This window comes from Artemia sp. Qi Xiang Cuo, chromosome 6, assembly GCF_049724085.1.
Source record: "Artemia sp. Qi Xiang Cuo chromosome 6, ASM4972408v1, whole genome shotgun sequence".
In the NCBI taxonomy this organism is placed as follows: Eukaryota; Metazoa; Arthropoda; class Branchiopoda; order Anostraca; family Artemiidae; genus Artemia; species Artemia sp. Qi Xiang Cuo.
This window is the reverse complement of record NC_142799.1, coordinates 76534523-76547165: the sequence shown is the minus strand read 5'-3', so window position 1 is coordinate 76547165 and position 12643 is coordinate 76534523. Positions and strand designations below refer to the sequence as shown.

The window sequence follows — 12643 nt, the reverse complement described above, 5'->3', positions numbered from 1 at the left end:
GTTCAACTAACCGACTTAGTACTCAATTTACCTTAAAGAAGTTGACTAGAATTGGACATCTATCAATCGATAAAATTGTAACGTGACAGATCCGAACCTCTGCCCATTGATAAAACAACTAGATGAAATCTTCAGTCTGTGAAAATACTTGACTTTTATATTTATCAGAATTGGACATCTAACAATGAATAAAATAGTCACATGACAGATCTTGACCTCTACCCATGAATTAAATTGCTAGCTGGCATCTTCAGCTTGTGACCTAACTGAGTTAGTACTGAATTTATTCAAAGAAGTTCATAAGAATTGGACATCTGCCAATGACAAAATTATCCCGTGACAGATCTGGACCTCTACCCATGAATTTGATTGCTAGATGACATGATTATTTACATTTACTTATCCATGAATGCAACTGTGATGTGACATATCTAGGCTATTGACCGTGAATGAAATTGCGATGTGACATCTTTAGCCCATCAGACTAACTGACTTGACATTAAGTTTATTTTAAGAAAGTTGACCAGACCTGAACACCTTCTCATTCGGTATCAAGGCAGCTAGTTTCAGATACCAATAAATCATTTCACAGTTTGATTCATGGGCAACTGGTTCAAATTTGCCACATAGTAATTTTTTTGACGGGTAGTTCCGGATCTAGGTAGCCAAAAAGGATATATTTAGCCTATGAAAATAACTGATTTACTACTGATTTCAACGTAAGGAAGTTGGCCAGATTTGGACATTTATCCATGAATATAATTGTGATGTGACAAGTCTAGTTCATGAAGCTAACTGATTAACATTAGCATTGGATTTGAAAGTTGACCCAATCGGGACAACCACCCATGAATGAATTTGCGATTTGACAAATTTAGTCTATGAAGTAACTAACTGACTTAGTATTTAATTTGTTTTAAGGGAATGGGGTAAAAATTGCCAGGTCATATTTAATGAGAACATATGCAACAAGCGCCATTTCTGTTTCAAAAATAGAGGTTCTTTTCCCTGATAGAACTTCTTTACTGATGGAATTATTTCTAGTGGGGTAGTAACCCTGCTCGTAAGACTACTTAATTTTGTTCGATGTTCTAAAGAGCATAGATATTTCTACTTTTAGCTTTTCGGTAAGAGCCTTCTGAGTCCCTGATGACCGGAAGGCAACCGAACATAAAGGGGGGGGGGTCAACCCAGAAACAGATTAGAAGAGCAGTATTCCCTTCATGGCTGTAAAAAGCAAGAGTATATTTAAACAGCATTGTCTTGAAAACAAAAGTCTTCATCATAACTTATCTCAAAATACTGTATAGTTTACCACACACTTATAAAATCTAACGCTTAACATCTTGACTCATTCTTGCAACGAAATAAAACATAAATGGTTAAAATTCAAATTTACTGCTTGGACTAAAAAGTTATGATTAAAAAGTAAGTGGTGATTGAAATGATTTGATTGTGTTGTTACTTAAGAATTTGTTTAAGAAGTTGTATTTTTGTTTTCAGGTGCTTGAGTTTAATATACGTATCTACTAATTGAATTGACGTGAGCCTAGTGACGAGTTCGTCGCAGTGATGACTTAGAGGCTAATTTGAAGATTATCTGAGAGCAGAAGTCAAATACTTGAAAGTCAGTAATTACTTAGGTCAAAGTACTTATTTCCCTATACCTAAGTAATTTTTTCTAAAATCAAAACTATCAAAACACGTGTTATAGCCATGATACAAAAAACGCACTTAAACAAAACAAATTATAAGGATTCAAAAATAATACGAGCAAATTAAGAAAGCTAACACGCGTTACATGGTATACAACACAACCACAGTTTATACGTAAAACAATACTAATGCTTTCTTAAAGCTTCTCAGTCATTGAATGACAGTGACAATTCTATTCTATGACAACTGATTGGCTATTAATAGTTATAACAAGAGCTTTGGCAGCAGCTTTTACAAAATAGATCGACTAGTTAAAACAGCAAAAAAAGTAAATAGAGGAAAAAAGAGAAAATAAAAGTAAAAAAATTAACCCTAATTAAATTATAAGTCCTCCTGGGCAATAAAAAACAATCAATTGTAATTAACTAGTATTTTCAATGTCAGGAGTTTCATTTTTGTAATCGGGATACAAAAACAGATTTAATTGAGAATAATAATTATTAAAAAAAACGTTTTTGAAGCTAAACAACTAAACAGAGCATATTAAAACAACTTACGTGTGTTGTGTGGTGAATCATTCTAAGAAGATTCGGTGATGTTTTCTCCTTATTTTTCTTTGTCCAAACTGATCCAACTAGCTCTGATGGTTTCACAGCTCTATATAAGTCAAATTCTAACAAAGTCAACTGTCTGGCGATTTCTATAGGGTGTAACTGTAATAAATTGATAAATTTTAATAGATTAGATAAGATATGCGCACAAAAAAAAAGAAATTTAAAAGAAAATAGGATAATATTAATATCATATCCAGGATTTTTGTTCGGGGGGAGGCACACAAAAAAACCTCTAAAAACCCCATCAAAACGTGCTTTTATGCATTTTATTAAGTTTTTACGAGTCGGACAAACATTTCGAGGGGTGAGGGGTCAAACCCCTCTCCCGGAAATGGCCTTGGATAATATAGTGCTTTTATCAGACAAAGGCTAAAAATAACAATATAAACCTAAAAGTAAGCAATTTTATTTTTAGTTTAGATTCAGTAAAACCCTAAAAACAGGCGAATCATATAAGAATTATAGCAAATTATGGGGGAAAATCATACCAAACTATCTAGCCCTGATGATTTTACAGTTATAAGTTGACTTCTAACCCAGTCAACTGTGTCGCAATTTCTATAGGGTTTTGCCGCAAAGAATCGATAAAGTAAAAAAAATAAAACAAAATGTGCGACTAAGGAGAGAAATTTTTAAAGAAAATTACAGTAAATTAAGGAGAAAACCGGACCAAAGCAACCAGCTCTGATGGCTATTCAAACTTCAATAGTCTTTTTCTCGCAATACCTTTTGGCTGGAACTAGGCCTATATTGAAACAATGATACATTTGACTTAAAAAAAGGATCTTTATTTCCTGTGAATGGCTAAAACAAACAAATTTATTTTACAAGAATTAATATAAATCATATTTATAAAATAAGAATATAATAATGAATATAAATGCGAATAATAAGTAAATTTATATTTTACAGCTTCAATATACGAGTCTCCTAGAAAATAAATTGACGAAGTCGAAGAAAACGCATACGAAAAAAAGTTTCTTCGCAGCTTAAAACTGCCCGAGGCTAACAAAGTAACGCTAAGATGTGTCAATTTTGACATCCGAACGGCTCAAATCTTTAGAGAATTATAAACGGGAATATTGGCGTGGTTACGGTAATAATTATACCAAAAAGAGCTTTCCAAAAAAGAGATACATCCATAATGTGGAACATTAAAATAAATTTAAAAGTCAACTTGATTAAATTAAGTAGCAATCTAAATGCTGCCTTTTTCAAGATAGAGTCAAAAGTTAATTTTAGTTTCTTTCCAAAAAGATTTAGGCAGGCACCATTTTGAAACATAAACAAATATATAATTAATCATTAATTAATTACCTTAACTATCCGAAAATAGATAATTACCCCTAAGATCAAACATTGAAATGAATTTGAAAGTCAGGCTTCTGAAAAAAGCATAATTCTTATTGAGAAATATTAATATCAATATCTCAAAGTAGATCTATAGCTTTTCTTTAACTTTATTACAAGTTTAAAAATTACATATATTTAACAATGAAGGCCTTTATGATTAAAGGCTAATTTAAAAATACAATAAGATATAACTATAAACAAAGAAACACCCTTAGATCAAAACAAGAATAGTCCCTATGTACCATACAAGTACCCCCGAACTATTCCAACTTCTTAATCCCAATAAAACTTCTATCATTTAATACAAAATCCACCGATTCCCTCCGTATTTACCACCCTGAAAAAATTTCCTCCTCCAGTCCATTTAACTGCTTAGAAAAACCCAAAAAATTAATTAAATCATCCTCCCCATCTCCACACATTGAGGAAAATAGGGGGTGATCTCTGACTTCACACTTCCCAAATACCCAAATGGCATACGGCATATATTGCTCAAAAGACAATTTAGTAAAATATCTACATACCGTCATAAGATCCCACTCCTCTTCTGGACAGTTTAAATGCCATTCTGGTGGTGGAGGAGAATAAGGGAAAGTGATCTCCTTTGGTTCGTCTCTGTCCGACTAGAAATATGAAGCCAAATTAAAGACTGAAATACTCAATGGCAGATGCAGGGGGGGGGGACGCCTTTTGACTAAAGTGAAGTTTCTAATTTAGTACAGTTTTTAAATTAAATTTACACATATAAACTCACAACAAAAATAAATAAATAAATATATAAAAAAATAAAATTTGAGCCAATGAATCCATAAAAAATTAAATAAACGAATAAATAAAAATTAAACAATTAAAAAAAAATTATTTAAAATGAAAATAAAAATAAAAAAATAAAAAAAAATAAAAATAAAAAATGAAATAAATAAAAGAGATCAAAACTAAAGCAAGTCATCACCTTTAGCCCCTCTAAAAATCCTGAATCAATCACAACAAGCATGTAAATATCAACAAAGGTGGTTTCACTCACTAGAATAAATTAAGGTTTATATAAGAAGCAAGTTACGAGAAATGTGTACACAGGTGGCTCCTCCTCCCCCCCCCCCACAAAAAAAAAGATTATTTACAGTCATTAAAAGACACTTTGATTATTACTAAATGCAACTTGAACACATATTTCACACATACACGTACACATACCTCACATATACTTTACACATACTTTCAAGAGCCACACAACTTAAAAGGAGAATATTTTCTCATCTACATTGATGCTATCTGAGACTAAAGGGGGTACTCAGGAGGGGGAGGGAGTGGGTGAATGAGGGTGGCGTTCTAATTTAAATACTCACCTTCCTTCCAAAATAAAGAAAAATTCGTGTAAATTAACATTTTCAGTGCCTATATCTGGGTAGGGATATATGTTTATTTTCATAGTTGGGCAACAGGATAATACAAGTCAATGGCACACTTTTAACTTGATTTGCGACCCAAAACGTATGTAATCTATATTACAGGAATACATCTTTATGAATATCTATTTAAAAAAATAGAAAAGAAGTTAGATGGGTAGTGGGCAAAAAACTTCACCAGGTTTTTTATGGGGTGTTGAGAAACCCACAAAATTGATGACACCAAATGGGCTTTATTAGTAAAAATCTTTCTTTCCTTAAAAAAAAAAACAATGAAAATTTGTACATCCCGATTATTATGAAATAAAAAAATAAACATAGTTAGACCGTCTTCCATAAATAACAAACCTGACCATCTTGCAAGGGTCATTTGATTCAGCTTTTCTTTTAAAAGCGATGTGTTGTGAACGACAAAACGTACAAAATGGCAAAAGGTACAAAATAACTCCTTCAGCACCGAGGACTAGAGTTCTCGGCTTGACTGCAATATACTGTAATCGGTTCTACAGCTTGACTGCAATATACTGCAATTGGTTCTAAAGCTTGACTGCAATATACAGTACTAAAAGCATAAAAGAATTGGCATATTGGCCAATGTTGTAGGTAAAGTCTTATGGTGTTGAGTATGTATAGAACAGTGGTAATGATGACACTTTCTTGTTCAAGTGCAGGGGGTGGAGGGAGGTGTATACCATGTCATTATTTATAGGCGTAACACCATAATCAATTAATTTGAATTAAAAGAATAATAATGCAGCTAGGGCCATAACATTGAATATTAAGTAAGACTAAGCAAAAACACTTTCTGGCTACCACTTGTGAGTTCCATCGACCAATACTTTTTCCATTTGTACACAATTCAAATTCCTTTTGCTGTCTGAATTATATTGTAAAAAAGTATATTAAAATGTAATTGAAACTCAACGCTATCGTGTTTTTTGTCCTATTATGGAGAACAAAAAAGTTATTTAGTCATTACAAGCGGTCAATTCAACAAGCCTGAGTATGAATTGACACGGATTCTGTCAACATTCTTGCACGTTATTTACAACCTTTAGCATTCCCATAGATACAAAAAAATATATAAATATATCAACTTATTTACAATAAAAAAATGATTTCTATAGATAATCAAAGTAATGATTATAAGAATAAATATAATAAAATGAAATAAAATAGTTTTAACAATAATATATCAGCAATTATAAAATATCATTGAAAAAAATTGGTAATATATATATATATATATATATATATATATATATATATATATATATATATATATATATATATATATATATATATATATATATATATATATATATATATATATATATATATATATATATATATACAAACACCATTTATTATGTTTACAAGAATGAGAACAACGCTCAAATAGCTTGATTATCCAAATCTTCTAAAATTAGTTTACTGCATAAGCAACTCAATATAAAGTAGTCAAGTAATATCAGAACTTAAATCGAACTTTCAAAATACAGCTCAACAAGAGAAATAAAAAAGTAAAAAGTAATAAATACGAAGAGACTATACTTACTCGTCTTGAGTAAACCTTGATAATAGACTCCACCCATTTTCTCATCGACTTGCCTTTAACAGAATCCAAAAATATTTGAAGCTTTTCCAAAAGTGTCACATCTCTTTCAAAGTCATAAAAATGATGATCCACCCAATGTCGAAGAACATTTAATACCCTAAAAAGCAGAGTTTCAATAAACATCAACATAAACACAATAAAAAGATGAAGAAAATCGTTGAAATGTACTTGGCAATGTTGGCCTAGAACAGTAGTTTCAAGCGCTTTCCTTTTCAAGAATCATAGTTCTCATATAAGCATGGACACTGTTTCTGTTCTGTTTTTAAAGTACCTGTTTCTGTTCTGTTCTTACAAAAAAAAAAACAGAAACAGAACAGAAACAGATGACCTGTTTTTTATTTACCTCTTCTGTTCTGTTTCTGTTTTTATAATAACTATTTTGTCCTGTTTTTTTTCTAACTGTTTTTCTTCTGTTCTTGATTTTACTTTATTGATCCGAGAATGAGATATTAAGAAATTTCGAACTTACAAAATAGTGTTTCAAATCGTAATTTGAAATTTTGAAGAAGCGTGGTTACGCCTCATTCGGTTTTTGGAATTGGAGCGTTAATATAAAGTAGAAGTAAGTAAAATGATGGCACTCAGTGTGCCTAACATATCAAATGTGCTGCTAGATTGTTTAAGCTAGGCAAAATTAGGGCTTAGGAGTCAGATGAGAGTAGGTAGGTGTAATAGAGAACGGTAAAGGTGCAGTTTTGTTCCACTAAAACAACTTATTTTTGTGTATATTATTCAGTCAATTGAGCAGCAAAGCTGCATAGATACTGTCTAGGTGAAACAGGATTCAAACAAATCACTAATTGGTAGGACCTTACTTGGGAAATAATCTGCACCTTTAACCGGGAAAACTTTAATTCAACGGTTTTTATGGAATTTATGCTGCTAGATAACAGTGACTTGCTATGATTACCATACTAGCCTATACATAATAAATACCGATTATTAATTGCAAATTTTCTTTAATGTTTAGTCATGAAAGAAATATAAATATATTGAAGTCTTGTCCAGTAGAAATGTATGTTTTTGCTGGCACGTTTTATTGCATCAACATAACAACATCTACTTTTTCAAGATGCCAAATGTACTTTTTCTACCATCTCTAAATATAATCAATGGAAACCCTTTCAAAGAAAAGCCTAGAGTTGAAACACTGGCTTAACTAGCTGATTCTGGCCTAGCTGGCCAAAGTCTTATAAAATGCTGATACACTTTTCTCATTCTGTAGAATAACACCTCTTCCGGTGAACACGGTAATTTTTTCCATACTGCACAATAAATTAAAAAAGATAGCATTAAGCCGTATATTATTTCTTCTATCTGTCTCTTAAATACCTATTATAGACAAGTAAATTCCCGTAAAAATTAATATGATATAATATGAATTATTAACACTAAAAGCCCTACTGGGCCATGGTTAATACACAATATACTTCAAAAATAATAAATAAAGATAACCTTATAATACTGTATATTATAATACTGTACCGCAAATTGTCCATGTTTTTAGGAAACCGTAGTTAGGAGCTGTCATTTTGCTTTTATTTGCCAATAGGTTTTCTTGGCTTATTACGCAAACGAAACCGCTCAGGGAAGAACTTGCCCTTTTCCCCCTAATTACGCCACTGAGGTGGAAGAGGTCAGCTATTTGACTGGAGGTGCAAATTTCAAAATGGTTGGCTACTGGAAGGTGCTTCTAGTTTTGTGAAAAATCCTAAAATCAACCTTTGTTTTAAGACAAGCATGATGTCATTTTCTGATGACGACTTAGATGTTCCAAGACATCTCTCTGGGTACCCTACGGAAAAAGGAAGCAAAGAAAGTATTAGGTGCAACTTCTGAAGAGCGTCTCTAAAGGCTAAGGGAGTCTCTGCCATGACATTTATATACTATCCGAAAAGGAAACACCAAATTGATATGCACAAAGATAAAGCATACGGGTTTATTACAGCAACTAACAAACCTAAACCAACTAAAAAATATATATCAGGTCAGGCTGCTTCCCTTGAGAAAGCTACAAATAGCAAAACAAGTAACACATAAGGCAATGGATTAGTGAAATCTGGAATAAGAAGAGCAGAGAAACGATGGTTTTTTATTTCCAATCGATCAAAACAAGTTGGTATGCGAATGCTCTGCTGCAAAACCCTGTTTAAGGACAAATTGCCACTTTCTAGTTTGATCACCCAGATATGAAACAGCTTAATTAAAAAAAGACAACAGGGGGCTTGAAAGCACCATTTGGGGGTACCCTCCATCGTCACATAAGTTTTCCCGCCAGAAAAAAAAAGAAGTTCAGAAGGCTGCTTTAAGATCTGCCACTCAGACTAGCTTGACTTTGGACTGCTAGTCTGCAAAAGGATCTGGCTTTATAGGCATCACTGCCTATTAACCCAGGAAGATGAACAATAAGCACAGGTTGCACCATATCTTTCACATTTCAAGAGGTAGAAGCATTCTCCTACAACAACTAACATCCTTTCAGCAATCCAAGTTTCAATCAGGAAGTTTTCAATGACAGATAAGATGTTCCACGTTGTGACTGATTCTGGGAACAATGTCACCAAAGTCTGTAGGATATGAGCCCTTTCCTGAAATTCATGTTTTTAATATTGTCTTCATTCATCTGTTGCATGCATTCTTGGATTCTGGTCCAATCGTAGCTTAGCCAATGACATCCCTGAAGAGTATTGCTTGGAATCCTTTGATAAAGTCGAAGATGTCGATCCAATTGTTGAAAATGATTCAGACGGTTTTTCTGTTCCGTGTTCTGAAAACTCCGGAAATGAAGATACGCTTGCTGAAGAATCTGAATAAACTGATGCAGTGTCTAAAGAAGAGGGCGGTGAAAGTAATGGAGAAAAAGAGTGGGGATCTGGGAGTCTGTCAAAAAATGAGGTTGCAACACAGGCTGTCCAATCCAAAGACACGTTACACTTGCTGAAACATTGATAGTCGAGGTTTTCACTACCCCTTTTCCTTTGGGAATGAACCATGAAAACGTGCCTAAATAATCAAAAGCATCAAAAGCATGCCCACTCGTATTCTTAAAACAAAAGTTTGATGTAATAACACTTTCTATAATGAAGCAAGTGTATGGGTTGGAGAAAGTATTTTCTGCCGCAAAGCGAAAGAAATTTTCGAAATAAGTTATCAAAAACTGCAAATGTTTTTATATTGCATCCCTTTGAAAACCTATTAAGAGAAGAGAATGCTTAAGGAAAGTATTGTGTAGCAAAGGGTCTAAGTTTCTTTGAAATTCAGAATTTGAGAAATTTCATTTTACATATTTACTTAAGAATGAATTCGGCGGAGGGCCTAGAACATTATTTTTTAGCGCAAAGCGCCGTAAAAATATACAAAGTACCCTTAAACCATGGATTTTCCTTTTGATTTGTCTCTCACACAAATTGGCTAGGAAATAATTAATCTTAAAAAGATGTTTTAAGCTGCGAGCCAACGAAAATTTTTGACTTGGTGGTTAGAAGTGTGATTTTCCCGTGCATTTTTCTTCTTTCATACATTGTTTCCGATGGCTTCCAAACATCAGGATGGCTGAAGGGAAAAGCATGGTCTGGAGGGGGAGACTGTCCCCCGCCAAAGCAACTATGGGCTCTGCTTAAACAAGAATGACTTTGAGCTGACTGCGCAATTTGACGACGAAAATTATTTTATTTTCAAAATGCATCACATAATTAAAATGCATTTCCGGGAAATTCGAGGAGATTCTGTATAAACATAAAAGCGCATTTTTAGAAAAAAGGAACAGGAAAATGGAATAAAATAACCGTAAAAAAGGATGGTGATGATGTGTGCATAGACAGTTTTTCGCCCCTTTATTGAAAAACTGTTCTTTTTGGCGGAAAATATTGCAATAGTACTATAATAAACCAAAACTTATCATTTACAAATTTTTTCTTCTTTAAGCTTTAGGTGTTCGAAAAACAGCTGTTTAGACAGCTGTTTTTTTTAACGAAAACAGCTGTTTTCTGTTTTTACCAAAAAAACAGAATAGAAACAGAAACAGGTTTTCTTTTTTTCTGTTGACCTGTTGTGTTTCATTCAAGCCCTGTTTATTTTTTTTCTGTTTCTTCAGAAAAACAGAACATTGCCCATGCTTATTCTCATACCGTTGTGACGCAGCACATACTTTATTATCAGCAAGTCATCACAGCAGTAAGCTGCCGAACGCCAACATAGCATTAATTTCTCCTTCGCAACCTAACTGGATTTAGATCTTCACCTTTTACTCATTTACGCAAAAGTTTCAAATTCTTTTCCATCGATTCTTATACCCTCTTCTTACACGCCATTCCAGGAAGTTTTAACTTCCTTTTCATCGATTCTTATGGTCTCTTCCTATACGCTATTCGAGCAAGTTTCAACTTCATTCTCATCGATTCTTATGACATCTTTCTACAAACCATTCAAGGAAGTTTCAACTTCCTTTTCATCAATTCCTATGCCATCTGCCTACGCGCCATTTAAGGACGTTTCGCTATTCGTTTGACCCCAGTTATACTGACAAAAAGCCTCATTTTTGTCAACTTATCAGCACAATCATCCTTGTTCTTACATACCACCTGGCGTCACAGCAACTCAACTTCATTATGTTTCAATTAATTTACAAATTAAAGCAAACGAACTGAAAAAATAGCACATATCTCCTTTTACCGAGAAATTATTGGAGAAAGTCAGGGCAGTAGGGGTTATTTGGAAGGATCTGCCACCCTAGTTTTTGGACTGTTTCATGATTGACCAGCGCCACATGTGGACGCGCACTGTCATGAACAAAAATCACACCTTTAGTCCAGAGTCCACGGTGTTTTGTTCAAATAGCAGGCCTAAGTCATGCTTACAGTATTCTGGAATTCCCAGGAGCTTATGTATTGTGACTATCTTGAAGATCAACGAGCCATTGACAACCAGTATTGCAGTAATACGATCACAAAAAAGTAAGCCTTGCCATTTGAAAGAAACGGACTCTGGACTAAAGGTGAGTTTCCTCCATGACAATGTGCACCCAAATGACACTTCCATATCAAGAAACTGTTTAAAACCGGGGTGGAGACCCGAGTCCTCCCTACTACCCTGACCTCGTCCATCAGATTTTCATTTGTTTGGACCCCTTAAAGAGGCTCTACAAGGGAGACACGTTCAATCCAATAAAGAAGCTAACAATCAAATGCAAAAATGGCTTCGAGATCAATCCAAAGGGTTTTATGCCAAAGGCATACATAAATTAGAACAACAATGGATTAAGTGAATAAATGTTAGTGGAACTGTGTTGAGAAGTAGCCAAAGTTTTGAATTGGTCAAATAAACCGTTTCTGAGCTGCAGCAATTTGTCTGGTTACTTATTGAATAGAGCTCGCATTTTATACGAGATTTAAGAGATAAAGGGTGGTTCCATTTAGCAAAGGTCTCGCTATTAGACGAGAAGATTGTTATAAAAAAAAAGACACTATATTAAATAATGAGTATAAAATGTAACCAACAAGACAAAACATGCAGAAACTTTGAAACTTTCGATCCTAAAGAGTGTCGATGATCAAGATCAACATATATATATATATATATATATATATATATATATATATATATATATATATATATATATATATATATATATATATATATATATATATATATATATATATATATATATATATATATATATATATATATATATATATATGTGTGTGTGTATATATATATATATATATATATATATATATATATATATATATATGATATGTATATATATGTATATATATATATATATATATATATATATATATATATATATATATATATATATATATATATATATATATATATATATATATATATATATAATATTCCCAATCACTATTAGATGTAAATCCTCCTCCCTCTCCCCTATTCCCTCACTAGTACCGTGATTTTTTTTTCACATAACCTGAGTAAGTAAATATTTGCATTAATCTCACAAAGATCTCAACTCGATTTCCTTCCCT

The 12643-nt window shown here is 32.9% G+C and overlaps 1 protein-coding gene across 2 annotated transcripts in view; it reads right to left on the bottom strand.

Moving 5' to 3' along the window:
* The window catches only part of Sos (Son of sevenless guanine nucleotide exchange factor), a 157282-nt gene that overhangs the window by 36708 nt on the left and 107931 nt on the right, over positions 1-12643 (bottom strand). For both annotated transcript variants that reach the window (XM_089090363.1, XM_089090362.1), the window contains exons 15-17: positions 6588-6744; positions 4148-4246; positions 2214-2369 (exon numbers count right to left, since the gene is read on the bottom strand). In XM_089090363.1, the coding sequence (XP_088946489.1) occupies positions 2214-2369; positions 4148-4246; positions 6588-6744 (412 nt within the window). The remainder of the gene's footprint in view (positions 1-2213; positions 2370-4147; positions 4247-6587; positions 6745-12643) is intronic.